At 24.7% G+C, this 15,144-nt stretch overlaps 5 protein-coding genes across 5 annotated transcripts; 3 read left to right on the top strand and 2 right to left on the bottom strand.

Annotated features, from left to right (window-relative positions):
* Positions 1-644: 644 nt before the first annotated feature.
* On the top strand, positions 645-4,977 carry PBANKA_1449400 (splicing factor 3B subunit 3, putative; the record flags this gene model as incomplete). The annotated part of the gene is made up of 5 exons (XM_034567865.1): positions 645-3,821; positions 4,057-4,149; positions 4,308-4,454; positions 4,592-4,693; positions 4,840-4,977. The coding sequence occupies 5 exons, from the start codon at positions 645-647 to the stop codon at positions 4,975-4,977; spliced, it is 3,657 nt and encodes a 1,218-aa protein (XP_034424319.1).
* Positions 4,978-6,208: 1,231 nt separating this feature from the next.
* On the top strand, positions 6,209-6,955 carry PBANKA_1449500 (conserved Plasmodium protein, unknown function; the record flags this gene model as incomplete). Its single annotated transcript, XM_034567866.1, has 3 exons — positions 6,209-6,245; positions 6,440-6,768; positions 6,878-6,955. The coding sequence occupies 3 exons, from the start codon at positions 6,209-6,211 to the stop codon at positions 6,953-6,955; spliced, it is 444 nt and encodes a 147-aa protein (XP_034424320.1).
* Positions 6,956-7,784: 829 nt separating this feature from the next.
* On the top strand, positions 7,785-9,326 carry PBANKA_1449600 (PIH1 domain-containing protein, putative; the record flags this gene model as incomplete). The annotated part of the gene is made up of 3 exons (XM_034567867.1): positions 7,785-8,247; positions 8,436-8,988; positions 9,083-9,326. The coding sequence occupies 3 exons, from the start codon at positions 7,785-7,787 to the stop codon at positions 9,324-9,326; spliced, it is 1,260 nt and encodes a 419-aa protein (XP_034424321.1).
* A 433-nt stretch (positions 9,327-9,759) lies between these two features.
* PBANKA_1449700 (conserved protein, unknown function) lies at positions 9,760-10,078 on the bottom strand (the record flags this gene model as incomplete). Its single annotated transcript, XM_034567868.1, has 2 exons — positions 9,760-9,854; positions 9,967-10,078. The coding sequence occupies 2 exons, from the start codon at positions 10,076-10,078 to the stop codon at positions 9,760-9,762; spliced, it is 207 nt and encodes a 68-aa protein (XP_034424322.1).
* A 1,793-nt stretch (positions 10,079-11,871) lies between these two features.
* PBANKA_1449800 (inorganic pyrophosphatase, putative) lies at positions 11,872-14,967 on the bottom strand (the record flags this gene model as incomplete). The annotated part of the gene is made up of 2 exons (XM_034567869.1): positions 11,872-11,910; positions 12,040-14,967. 2 exons carry the CDS (start codon positions 14,965-14,967, stop codon positions 11,872-11,874), a joined length of 2,967 nt encoding a protein of 988 aa, XP_034424323.1.
* Positions 14,968-15,144: the final 177 nt, after the last annotated feature.

Raw genomic sequence — 15,144 nt, forward strand, 5'->3', positions numbered from 1 at the left:
ATTTTTATTTTCACTAAAAAACACAATATAAATGATAATCAATATAAACAGATTAAAGAAATAGAAATGCATATATTTTTTTAAATAAAACTAGAATAAACCCAAAAAAAAGAATTTACAAAAATAAGTATATTTGTAGCATAAAACAGAAATTCATAAGAAGCAAACAAATAAATATAAATTAAAAAACTTCTAATATATACAGCAAAAATAGAATGAAATGACCTTATATATGGATATATATTTATGAACAACTAGCCATTTATGCAAAGAATACCCATGAAAACAAAAAGTGAAATAAACCGCAGGCTTATATATAAATGATGATAAAAAAAAAGTAGTAATGTAATACTTTTTTTTCGAACTTCAATTGTATAGTTGTTAGAAATATTTTAATTTAATAACAGTTATAGGGGGTGGGCAAAAGCATAGGTATTCCTCTTGTGTAGTATGTCAATACTAAGCTAATAATTGTATATACGCATGTACCTTTACATATATATGTACACATTGACACAACGCGTAGGTTTCATTTTATAAAAAAACAATTAAAATTTGCCACCCTTCCCCATCTGCTAAAAACAGTGTAATTATATTAAAGATTGTATTTATATATTTTAAAAAATAAATATAAGTGAAAAAAAATGCCCATATTATATCATTTAACTTTGCAAAAACCCACAGCAATTACCCGAACTGTATATGGAAATTTTTCTGGACCCAAAGCACATGAAATAGTAGTTGCAAAAGGCCAAGTATTAGAGTTGTTAAGAGCTGATAAACAAGGTAAATTAAATGTTATAACTTCTAAGGATATATTTGGTATAATTAGAAGCTTAGAAATTTTCCGATTAATGGGAAGTAATAAAGATTACATAGCAATTGGTAGTGATTCAGGACGGTTAGTAATATTAAAATATGATGATGAAAAAAATGATTTTATTAGGGTGCATTGTGAAACATATGGTAAAAGTGGAATAAGAAGAATTATACCAGGGGAATATATTGCTATAGATCCTAAAGGAAGGGCCTTAATGTTATGTGCTATAGAAAAACAAAAATTTGTATATATATTAAATAGAGATAATAAAGAAAATTTAACTATTAGTAGTCCTTTAGAAGCTCATAAATCACATTCTATTTGTCATGCTGTAGTTGGATTAAATGTTGGTTTTGAAAATCCAATGTTTGTTTCAATAGAACAAAATTATGAAGCTTTAGATAAACAAGTTCTTAATACAAATGAACAAATAATGGAATATCCAAAAAAAGGATTATGCTTTTGGGAAATGGATCTTGGATTAAATCATGTAATTAAAAAACATACAATACCTATTGATATTACTGCACATTTATTAATACCTTTACCAGGAGGTCAACAAGGCCCTAGTGGGTTAATTGTTTGTTGTGAAAATTATTTAGTATATAAAAAAATAGATCATGATGATATATATTGTTCATATCCAAGACGATTAGAAGTTGGTGAAGAAAAAAATATATCCATTGTTTGTTGGACAATCCATAGAATCAAAACATTTTTTTTTATTTTAATACAATCTGAATATGGTGATCTATATAAAATAGAGGTTAATCATGAGGATGGTATAGTAAAAGAAATAATTTGTAAATATTTTGACACTGTCCCAATAGCTAACTCTATATGTGTATTAAAATCTGGAGCGTTATTTGTAGCAGCGGAATTTGGGAATCATTTTTTTTATCAATTTTCTGGTATTGGTAATGATTCTAATGAGTCTATGTGTACATCTAATCATCCATCAGGAAAAAATGCAATTATAGCATTTAAAACACAAAAATTAAAAAATTTATACTTAGTAGATCAAATATATTCTTTATCCCCAATCGTAGACATGAAAATATTAGATGCAAAAAATTCTAATATTCCACAAATATATGCTTTATGTGGTAGAGGCCCAAGATCATCATTACGAATATTGCAACATGGCTTAAGTATAGAAGAGTTAGCAAATAATGAACTTCCTGGAAAACCTAGATATATATGGACAATTAAAAAAGATAATTCAAGTGAATATGATGGATATATTATAGTAAGTTTTGAAGGAAATACACTAATATTAGAAATTGGTGAAACAGTAGAAGAAGTATATGATAGTCTTCTTTTAACAAATGTAACTACAATACATATTAATTTATTATATGATAATTCTTTTATCCAAGTATATGATACAGGAATACGGCACATCAATGGAAAAATAGTACAAGAATGGGTACCACCAAAAAATAAACAAATTAATGCAGCCACTTCAAACGGTTCGCAAATTGTAATATCTCTTAGTGGTGGGGAATTAATTTATTTTGAAATAGATGAATCACATACTTTAACTGAAATATTTAGAAAAAATATTAATGTTGAAATTTTATGTTTATCAATACAACAAATACAACAAAATAAATTAAGAGCTAGCTTTTTAGCAGTTGGCTGTCTCGATAATGTAGTACGTTTACTTTCAATAGAAAAGGATCAATATTTTAAGCAACTATCTACATATATTTTACCAAATAATTCATCACCTCAAGATATTTGTATATCTGAAATGAAAGAATTGGGAAGCCAAAAAGAGCACACTATTTTATATTTAAACATCGGATTAAATACAGGTGTACTTTTACGAAGTGTAATAGATCCTATATGTGGAACATTGAGTAATCATTATTCTAAATATTTAGGTGCTAAATCTGTTAAAATTTGTCATGTACAAGTTAATAAAAATCCAGCACTTTTAGTATTATCCGAAAAAACGTATCTATGTTATGTATATCAAGGGAAATATATTTATTCCCCATTAAATTATGATGTATTAGAATATGCATCATCTTTTTATTCTGAACAATGTTCAGATGGATATGTAGCTATATCTGGAAACAGTTTAAGAATTTTCCGATTTTATAGACTTGGTGAAGTTTTTAGTCAAAATATTTTACATTTAACATTTACCCCGAGAAAAATTGTCCCATTACCATTCCCTTCATTATTTTATGATAATGACACTTCTTTAGAAATTAAAAGAATCAAAAATATACAAATGTTGGCTGTTATAGAAGCAGACCATAATGCATATGATGAAAATACTCAACAAGAAATCCAAAAGGCATTACGTGATATTAAGCTTGAAGGAAAAGGAGAGGCAGAAGATGAACTAGAAAATGATGAAGAAGAATTGTTATATGATCGTATAGGAACTCCCAAAGCTGGTTTAGGCAAATGGGGATCCTGTATTAAAATTATTAACCCAATAAACTTGCAAGTTATAGATAAAATATCGTTAGAATTGGAAGAAGCAGCATTAAGTGTTTGTGCTTGTGAACTTGAAGCATTACATTGTTTAATAGTTGGAACCACTACTAATATGACATTAAAAAGTAGAAATGTCCCATCAGCATCTTTAAGAGTATATACATATGATATAAATTACAAACTTAATTTGTTACATATTACACCTATTGAAGATCAACCATATTGCTTTTGTCCATTTAATGGAAAAGTTATAGTATCTGTTGGAAATAAATTAAGAATATATGCACTAGGAAAAAAAAAATTATTAAAAAAATGTGAATATAAAGATATTCCAGAAGCAATTGTTTCAATAAAAGTTTCTGGAGACAGAATTTTTGCATCTGACATCAGGGAATCTGTTCTTATCTTTTTTTATGATTCTAATCAAAATGTTATACGACTTATATCTGATGACATTATACCTCGATGGATAACATGTTCAGAAATTTTGGATCATCATACTATTATTGCTGCGGACAAGTTCGATTCTGTTTTCATTTTGAGGGTAAGCTTTCTCGCCTTCTTTGTTCATATAATTTGTTCATTTAATTTGTTCATATAATTTGTTCATTTAATTTGTTCATATAATTTGTTCATTTAATTTGTTCATATAATTTGTTCATTTAATTTGTTCATATAATTTGTTCATTTAATTTGTTCATATAATTTGTTCATATAATTTGTTCATATAATTTGTTCATATAATTTGTTCATATAATTTGTTCATATAATTTGTTAAGGTCCCGGAGGAAGCGAAACAAGAGGAATATGGAATAGCTAACAAATGCTGGTATGGTGGAGAAGTAATCAATAGCTCAACAAAAAATAGAAAGGTAAGTACATGGATCTAAAGATAAAACATAATTTTCCTTACGAACCACTGTATATTATTATGGATGAATTCCATTGGAATATCACAATATAATGCATATCTATATCACTTCATCGCCAATTTTATTATATTCTTTTTATTTCTATTTTTGCTATCCAGATGGAACACATCATGAGTTTTCATATTGGAGAAATTGTCACGTCCTTACAAAAAGTCAAATTATCTCCCGTAAGCAGTGAATGTATAATATATTCCACCATAATGGGAACCATAGGAGCCTTTATTCCATATGATAACAAAGAAGAAGTAAGAAATGGCTAGCTAATAAAAATATTCACATATACATTAATGGATGTAAAAATGTGAACAGTGAAAAACATTCGTATGCCTTTTTAATACAATAATAATTATTGGGATTTTTTTTTTAACTTGTTTTTATTCAGTTGGAACTAACTCAACATTTAGAAATAATTTTAAGGACAGAAAAACATGCTCTTTGTGGAAGAGAGCACATATTTTTTCGTTCCTATTATCACCCAGTTCAGGTAAAAACCGACATAAAAAAAAAGAGATAAAATGAACATTGTTTGGAGTCATCTTTTTTATATGCATTAGCTTTACTCCCATTAAAATATTGTTACCTATTCATATATCCACATATATATATATTGTTTATACCTTTTTTATATAGCATGTTATTGATGGAGATTTATGCGAACAATTTTCGAGCTTGCCATTTGAAGTTCAAAGAAAGATTGGATCCGACTTAGAAAAAACACCAGACGAAATTTTAAGAAAATTAGAAGACATAAGAAATAAAATACTTTAACATATATATTTTGAATTATATTTGCCATTTTAATTAATTTATATTTTTTTTTTTTAAAATAATATTAAATTTTTCTAAAAATTTTGTTTACACTTTTTAAATTCTACTTTTTTTTTTCTTCTGTATTTCTTTTTCATTTTTTTTTCTACAAAATCATTATTTTTTAAAAATTCGAAAAGGCATGCCATAGGCATGTGTGCATTTATGTCTACGCGTTTGTACATGCATTTCTGCACGTATATAACCATATGCATATTTATGTAATGCCATAATTTTTTCCTCTACTCTATTACATTCCCATATAAATAAACAACACTAAAACTTTTTATCGTTTTTTACTTAAAATAAAATATTACAAAATGTTAGACATTTTCCGAAAATATTTCATGATATCAATCTCGCATATTTGTTAGTGTATTACTCAGGAGGAGTATTTATTTAGAAGTTATTTTAATCGACCTTTGCAGATAAAAATAGAAGACAACACATAATATCAAAAAATAATAACATCACTGTTTATATTTCCAATTTTGAAATTCAGCCAATTAAACAACTATGCACACACACACCTTTTTTATAAATCATAATGATCAGGTTAAAAACAATAATTAATTCCTTTATATTTATATCTGATATATATACATAAGCGAAATATAAATTACATTCGATTTTTTTTTTTTAATTTAACGTTTTAATACATAGTATGAGTATATATAATACTAATTAACATACAGTATTTGACAAAAACAAGTGATAAACCAACAAAACAAAATGAATGAAAAAAAAACCTTTATATATGTATTTCTTAATATATAATAATTTTAACAAAATTTGTAAAAGAAAATCTATAAAAAATAAAAATTATTAATATATACATTGTTTTTTTTTTTTATTTCGGTTTTATGCATATTTTTTCCAAAAAAAAAAATATTTATCACCTGCTACTGTAATAAACACTTAAATTTTATCAATATTTCTTTTTACATAACAGTAAAAAAAAGATAAACAAAAATTGATATACTTTTGTTTTAATATCATAAAAAAAAATATATAAATTTATTTTGATAAAACAAAACAAAATATTAATTATAATAAATATATACATTTTTTTAGCGTTAATTTTAAAGCTCAAATACATACTCTTATAATTCATAGAAAATATTTTTCCAATATATTTTTGTTGTTTTTACACCTTTTTCGTTTAAACATATTTTAAAACTTATAAAATATAATGGGTCGATCTTCAAATCGTCGTTCAGGTGGCTTAAGTAAGGATTAAATTACATTTTTACATATTTCATTAAATATTAATGTTTATATAATACCTGATTGTTGTTTGGATATATATATTAAGTTGCTTTAAATTAATTTTTTTAACCCATTTTAGTTCAAACTGTTTATTTCATAGTTTTCTTTTGAAATAAATAAATATATATATATATGTATGTGTGTTTTATTCCAGGTACTAGGTCATCCTTTTTGAAATCATCATCAAATGGATTGGGCAAAGGAAATAACACAAATGCTCAAAATTATTCAGGAGGAAATGTTATGCAGCCACAACAAAAATCAGGAGGGTTTATATCAAATATGATGGGAACAGTAGCTAGTGGAATGGCATCAGGTGTTGGCTTTGGAGTTGCTCAAAGAGCTGTTGACTCAATTTTAGGACCACGACATGTCGAAGTACTTCATCCCAATAATAATTCCCAGTTAAATCAAGCCGGAGCAATGAATATGGAAAGAAATAACGATCTTAAATGTAAAACATTTAGAGATGAACTCAATCAAGTAATGCCAAATAAGACGATAGTTTAGTCGGTTTTGCTTAAATTCGTGTACATTTTCTGCTTATTCATTTTGCTTACTTTACTTTGATTTCCTCTTTTTTTCTACTCAGTGTATGATGTCACATTCAGATATCAGCTTATGTCAGAATTATGCCAATTCCCTAAAGGCATGTCAACAATCCATGTAAACAAGAAATTGTATAACTATTAAAAGGACACACACACCCAAAAAAAAAAAATACAAATGATGAGAAAAAATGTAATTTCTTTGTAATGAAAAATAAATAAAAAGAGATAGAACTATATTTTTATCACTTTATAAAAAAAGTTGCAAATATGAAATATATATATTTTTTTTTCCTACACTATATGAGTACGTTATTTTAAGTTCATTTATTTTGTGTGCATTATTTAACATATGAATTTGCATACATATAATAACAATTACTTTTTTTACTAAAAAATGTTTATGGCCTATTATTTTTAAAATGTTTTAATAAGGTCATATTTATGTATATATATTATCATTTTTTTTAACTATTATAGATTAGCAAAATATTAAAAAATGTATAATTGTATACTTAAGAAAAAATAATGAATTAAAATATCATATTTCTTTATACATTATTATATATCACACATATATATAGTTTGAATATAGACGTACAAAAACTTTAATTTTTTTAAATAATAACACATTTTTGGTAATATATTAATCATATATTTTATATAAGAAAAATATAAAAATAAATAATCATGTGTAACTGTTTGGTTGATAATTCCATTCAAATTATTCTGATATTTTTTTGTGGATTTCACTAATTTCCAAGTTTACCAATTTTATACATTTAAAATTTTTTATAAGGTAGATAGGTAATTAAATAAGCTCACATTATTACTATTAATTTTGTTTATATACTCTTTTATAAATTGGGAATACAAACATAATATTGTTCTTTGTTTCTCCATTGTCGTATATACGTACATGCACGTGTATAGATTTAATAAATAGCTAACATGGAACAAATTTACCAGTATTATTTTCAACAACCAAATAAGAATTTCGAATTTAATTCAGAGAATCTAAATAATTTAATACAAAATAAAAAAACGATTAAAATAACTCCACAAAAAGGTTATGTGATAAAGACATATGATAAAAATGGAGAAAAAGTTTATTTTAATATATGTTCTTCTAATTTAATTTCAGAATTCCATTTTAAAAAAATTCCTGATTTAAACAATGAAGAGGGACTAAGAATACCTTTAAGTATAGGTGAAGAAAAAACAAAAGAAGATAAAAAAGGGAATAAATATAAGACTTATGATATTGTTCTTAACACAAAAATTGTTACACAAAGTAAAACTGATTCTCATTTAAAAAAAATAATAGCTGAATTAGTTCAGGCAGCTATCAAAAATAAATACAAAACAGAAACATATTCAAATTTATATTTTTTTCCTGATCATAAATATAAAGGTAAATTGAAAAAAAAAAAAATATATATATATATATATATATGTCATAAAATCTCTGACAGAAAAAAAATAAATAATTTGATCTCATATAGAGAATAATTTTATTAATATTATTATTTTTATATGCACATTTATTCATATCATAGTTGTTATTCAGAATTTATTATGATACATTTATTTTCGAGACAGGTAATTACCCCGAGGATCAGTTCATAAAAGATGACCAACAACATAAGTTTGAAATTGTAGAAGAAGGTGAAAAGAAAGAAAAAAATATAAACACTAATAATAATTATAATAACAAAAATGAAGATAAAGTAATTAATATAGAAAAAATATTAACTGTAAAAGAACCACAATGGGATATGTGGTTTGTTAATAAAAATGTATTTGAAGAAAAATATAAAAAAATGGATAAATTTTATATACCTTACATACGTATGTTTCCGATAGACAATGCAATTTATTGTTTCGATTTTAAACCTCCATTTTTAAACACTAATGAAAGAAAAAAAAATTATAATACAAATTTTCGATCTTTTTTAAATGATTATAATATTGATTTAGATGATGAATTTTTATCATATGAACAAGTTGATAACACTATTTGTATTATTCAAATTCAACTCCCTTTTTTTATTTTTGCCCATCGTAATATGAACAGTTTAATTAATATTTTTCCTATTAACCAATTTCTGAATATGTACATAAGTGATGAATGTTTGAAAATCCTTTTTAAAAAGTGAGATAAAGAAAAACCATATATAAATCAGAAGTAGACATGTATAACTTTTGTTTGCCCCAATAGCTATATATATCCATTTTTTCTTTTTCAGATCACCACTTTTCCCGACAGAATATAATCCACCATATAAAAGCTTCACTATTCGTTTTCCTTTTTATTATAAATCTTCAAAAGTAATATCACAATATTTGGAAAAATATACCTTGTTAAATGTTATAATACCAGTCACCAAAAATAGTTCATTCTCAATAATATTTAAAGAAATTGTCAGAAGCAAAAATGATGATGTCTTTTCAGATGAAGAAGAGGAATCTAGTTGTGATTCTATATTTTGATTTTTACAAAATATACGATAAAAATTATATTTATTAACTAAAAAATAAATGACTTTTAGCATCTTTTATTCCGTGTTATATGGAATTGTACTCATGTATATACATATTATGTATACATATCATATTTATCTTTTTCGATTTATATATTTTGTTATATCAAACTGACAAACAACTAGTTTATGTTTTGATCAAATATAATCCGTTTTTTCAATACCGGATCGTACTATATATATTTTTCTTCACAAAACAGTCCATATAAATACATAATTATGCACATTTTTTTTCATATTATTATGCAAAAAAATTATAGGTATGTAAATTAGTATGTAAGGTATAGATGGATGGATTGATGGATGGACGGATAGATAAATAAAAAAAAATGATGAGTATTTTTTCCTTTTTTATAGAAGTTGAACATATTATAATATTCCATTTATTTGCTAATTCGTTCATGTTCACTGTCATACATAGGATCACCTTCATCAATTGGCTTGGAGTCCATAGCACGGATTTCAGATGTCGTATTTCCTGTACATGTGTATTTATATGTATATATATATATGTATGTATATTTAAAGTGGCAAATAAAATAAGTTATGAATATTTTTATTCACATTTTAATATATCCACACTTTCTTACCCCAGTTATATTTTCCAGCTCCAGAACGTACACTTGAATCTCCATATGCTGGAGTTTTTCCTGCGCTATGCCTTTCTAGGCGAATATTTTTATCTTTATTTGTATGGACCATTTTTATTTTTTAACGGAAATTTTAGCTTATTTTTATTCTTGAATATGATTATTTTGAGGATGGGCTTATAAATATTTTTAAACAATATATAATACTAATTATTTATATATGTAAATGATTTGTAGTGTTATATGCGTATACAAATTTTGATTGAAAATTGTCTTTGAGGGGAAAAAAATTAAAAAAAAATATTTTTATTATAACTAAAAACGGAATAAAGATGAAGTGAAAAAATAATATATATAAACTTCTTTTTGAATAAAAAAATTTGAAAAAATAAAAAAAAGGTTTATTACAATTTTTGTTTTAAATTTTTAGTAGGTAATTGGATTTTTAATGATTTTTTTTTTTTTTTAAACGAACAAAAAATTAAATAAATATACAGCTAACGTTTAAACTCGATATTAATTTGATGTTTTTTTTTTTTTTTTTAATTGTATATATTTACATAAATATGTAATTATTTGCACTCGAGTCCGTTGCCACAACATTGGGGGAATTATATAATAGCATCATCTTTGATTGCTCGAAAATAAATAAATCGAAATTTATATAATGTTTTAAAAATATTCATAAGTGTAAAAAAAAAAGCATATAATAATTATACTATTGTCTAACCAATATATATTATAAATGTGTGTGTTTTATTTATATAGGAAAATAGCAGAGGAATACTATAAGCCACTTTTCAATTTCAAGCTTCGTTGCTTGGGCATGAAATAATGCATGTAAAAACTAAAAAAAAATTAATTAGTAAAAAATAAAACAAACAATATATATATAATAGTAAACAAATCTTATTCTTAATTTACAGAAAATTTACACATTAATAACATTTAATAAAAAAACAGATTAAATATTTTTCCATCTTTTTATTAGCTATTCATTGTTTCCAATCATCTCCTTCTTTAAAAATATTAAATATTAAAATTTAAATTATCCCATTTGGGCTATTTTTCATCTTATATTTTAAATATCAATTATATTTTTTTTAACCTCTTAAATTAAAAAATATATAATTCACACTAACAGTTTAACCAAATAAACAAATTTCCTTAAAATATTTATATTTCGTTTCCTATTATCTTTGCATTTATTTGATAATTATTATATGATCTTATGACAATATATATCCATATTACACACACGCACAAATATATATATATATATATGGATGTGTATGTATTAGACGGGTTATATAGTTCCCTCTTTTTTTCAAAATTATCACAAATATATATTTGTAGAATTGTTTACTGGAGTTTATTATGAAGTATTTTGCACACATAATTGCGCATTTAGTAAATTATTTTCTCCAACAATTTGTATATATTTTAAATTATTTAGGAAAAATGTTCAATTTCATTTATTTAAAAAATGTTGGCTTTATAGTAATAACTAAATCACTATTTGTAATGTAAAAAATGTGGCTTAAGTTTTGCTGCCTTATTTGCTCATATTAAGAATGTATTGTTGATAAAAATTTAATTAAATATGTGGTAAAGGCATATTTGCCTATAACTTATATTTGTTTTGTTTATCCATAAAAAGTAGCAAACACCAATCAGAAAATACCAAGTAGCAAATGACAAAACAAAGTAGCAAACGACAAAGTAGCAAAATAGAAAACGGCAATCGTGCCTAATACATGCACATATATATATGTCTGTATTTATTACACAAATACATTATTTAAATTTTTTCTTCCATTTTAATTGAAACATATTTAGGCATAATAAGAATACGTAAATAATCAATTTTTTGAAAAAAAAAAAAAAATTTTAATCCATAGCAAATTATTTGTTTGGGCTTGAAGCTATTAGAGGGGTTATCACCTGCAAAAAATATATAAATACATCAAGGGAATATGTAAATTCCTAAAATCAAAGGAACATAATAAATTTTCATGATAACAATATTATGTTTATTATATATACAAATTCAAAATGAATAAAATAATTTACCATGGTTATGGTTGAAATCAGTTTTATAAGAACATGTATAGAAGGACCAGCAGTATCTTTACATGGATCGCCAACCGTGTCTCCTATAACACTAGAAATATGAGCTGGACTATTTTTCCCACCATATATACCAGTTTCTATATATTTCTTTGCATTATCCCAAGCCCCACCAGCATTATTTAGAAATAAAGCCATAAGTATACCCGTAGAAGTTGAAAACATTATAAAAGAAGCCATGACTTGTGCTCCTAATAATTTATTGTTTTGTAAAACTCCTATAAATTTAAATAAAATACCTATTATTATAGGAGCTAAAATACCTAACATTCCAGGTTTAAATGTTTCGTTCAATGCTCTTTTGCTTATTATATATACACATTTATGATAATCTGGTTTTTCTTTGTATGATAAAATTCCTGGATGTTCATTAAATTGCCTTCTAACTTCTTTTAAAACTTCCTCTGCTGTATTTCCAACTGCATCTAAAGACCATCCAGCAAATAAAAAAACAATTGCAGAACCCAGAATACCTCCTATAAATACTTCTGGTAATGCAATGTCTACAGTTGCAAATGTTGTTCCTGATATATCAGACACTTCACTAAGAAATGCTGAAAATAATAAAAAACATGCAAGTGCAGCAGAACCGACACTATATCCCTTTGTATTAGCTTTCGTTACATTTCCAACTACATCTAACTTATCTGTTATTGTCCTTACATATTCAGGTTGTTTAGACATTTGTGCAATTCCTCCTGCATTGTCAGCTATTGGTCCAAAATTTGACATACTTAATATGAAAACAGATGTTGATAACATTCCCATTGTTGCAATAGATGTACCATATAAACCATTTATCACATCACTTCCTTTTTTTATATTACTTTGGATTCCTAAATAATAGGAACATAACAATGATATACATATAATTATAATCGGAAAAAATGTCGATTCAAGCCCAACATATAACCCAGCTATTATATTTGTGGCTGGTCCACTTAAAGATGCATGTGCTATTTTTTTAACTTTTGGATAAGATGAATCTGTATAATATCGTGTAGATATGACAAATAAATATGAACAAATCATTCCAATAATTCCACAAAGTGAAAAATAAATCCATGCATTTCCTTTTGTTATATTATAAGTTCCATCTTCAATATTTGTAACACTACCAATACTACTAAATAAAAATTTACATAATAAAGAAAATCCTAAAATAGAAAAACCACAAGTTATAAAGTATGCCTTTAACATAATTTTTAATGGATCTTCTAAATTTTCTGAAATTATTTCATTAAAATTCAAACTATTTTTTTCAAAATTTTTTTTACCACCCCCTAATAACAGATTATCCTTTGTTGTGTAAACTAAATATGAACCTATTGTTGATACAAATAAATCCATTGAATGTATAAATAAAGGAAATAAAACAAAATAACTACAAACAGAATCCGAGATTATATTATTTTCGCATAATGCACCCCCTAATATCATAGATGCAATAATTTCAGCAGATATCGATTCAAATAAATCAGCACATTGCCCTGCACAGTCACCAACATTATCACCTACTAAATCAGCTATAACTGCTGGATTTCTTGCATCATCTTCTGGAATATTTTTTTCAATTTTTCCTACTAAATCAGCACCTATATCTGCAGCTTTTGTATATATACCACCAGCTAATTGATATATCATTGCGACTAAGGATGCGCCAAAACCATAACCAACAATTATGGTTGGATATTTTGTAAAAGATATAGTTGGGTATAATATATTTACTATTAATAACAATGATGAAATACCAAATATTACTAAGGATATATTTACAATAGCACTTACGGTTCCACTTCTAAAACATGTTACTAAAGTTTTATTATATGAATATGTAGCTGCTTTTGATACTTTCATGTTAGCTCTTATTGAAACATAAATTCCGCTATAAGCCGCTAATGAACTACAAATAGCTCCTAATAAAAATGAGGCGCAAGTTATTAGACCATATGATAATGGAGATATAACAACATAACAAATATTTTGATTGGTATTTAAAATACATGTATCTAAAACAGGATTATTTTGGATATATCCAAATTCCTGTGGAAATTTCATATCATTTCCTCTAATTATATGTAATAATAAAATTAATATTGTAAAAAAAATAGATACCTTAAAAATATAATTATATTGAACAGTAAAAAATCCTTCTGCACCTTCTTTTATTGGTTTTGCTATGCTTTCAATAGAAATCATTTCACAATCATCACCAAGTTTATCAATCATTTTATTGCTATCATCTATATACTCATATTTGGATACATTTTTAGAATCATTATAATTTATATTATTATTTTCACGATTCATTTTTATATAACAATTTTCATATGTTTTATAATATTTTTCATTTTTATTATATGAAAAATTTCCAGGGTAACATTGTAAATACATTCCCTTTGATGGCATTTCAATTAACTTATTTCTTTTAGACATATTTTCAGTATCTTTAATAATTTCATAAGATTTATTTTCGGTATTCATTATTGTACTAAAAATATAAAGAGAAAATAATAAAAAATATAAACTGTAAAGAACTAAGGCAATCAAAAAATTTGTTTTAATATTATTTATTTTTTTGTAACATATATATAGTATTAATAAGAATACAAAAAATATAAATATGTTAATTAATATTCGTTGTCTTTTTGGCTTTTTAATATATAATTTACAAAATCTAAGAAATTTTAACTTTTTATATCCACTAAATTTTCCTGAAAATATTTTTTTTTTTTTTTTTTCATTTTTTTCACCATCTTCCATTGTATTTACATTTTGGTAACTATAATTTTTAAAAAATGTTTTATTGTTTTGGTTACTCATCAAGTTTATTGGTGTTTCGTGATACTTTGAATTACAATTAATTTCCATTTTATGAAAAAAAAAAACAGTTTTATATTCCCTCGATTTTTGTGATTCTCTATAATATTATGAGGGTGCACATGTATATGCATATATGAACTTCTAACAACTTTTAGTCTTTATTTCGTTTCTATGATTAAATTTAAAAAAAAAATAAAACAAGTTGTGAAATCGTAATACTGATTT

Source organism: Plasmodium berghei (genome assembly GCF_900002375.2).
Source record: "Plasmodium berghei ANKA genome assembly, chromosome: 14".
Lineage (NCBI taxonomy): Eukaryota > Apicomplexa > Aconoidasida > Haemosporida > Plasmodiidae > Plasmodium > Plasmodium berghei.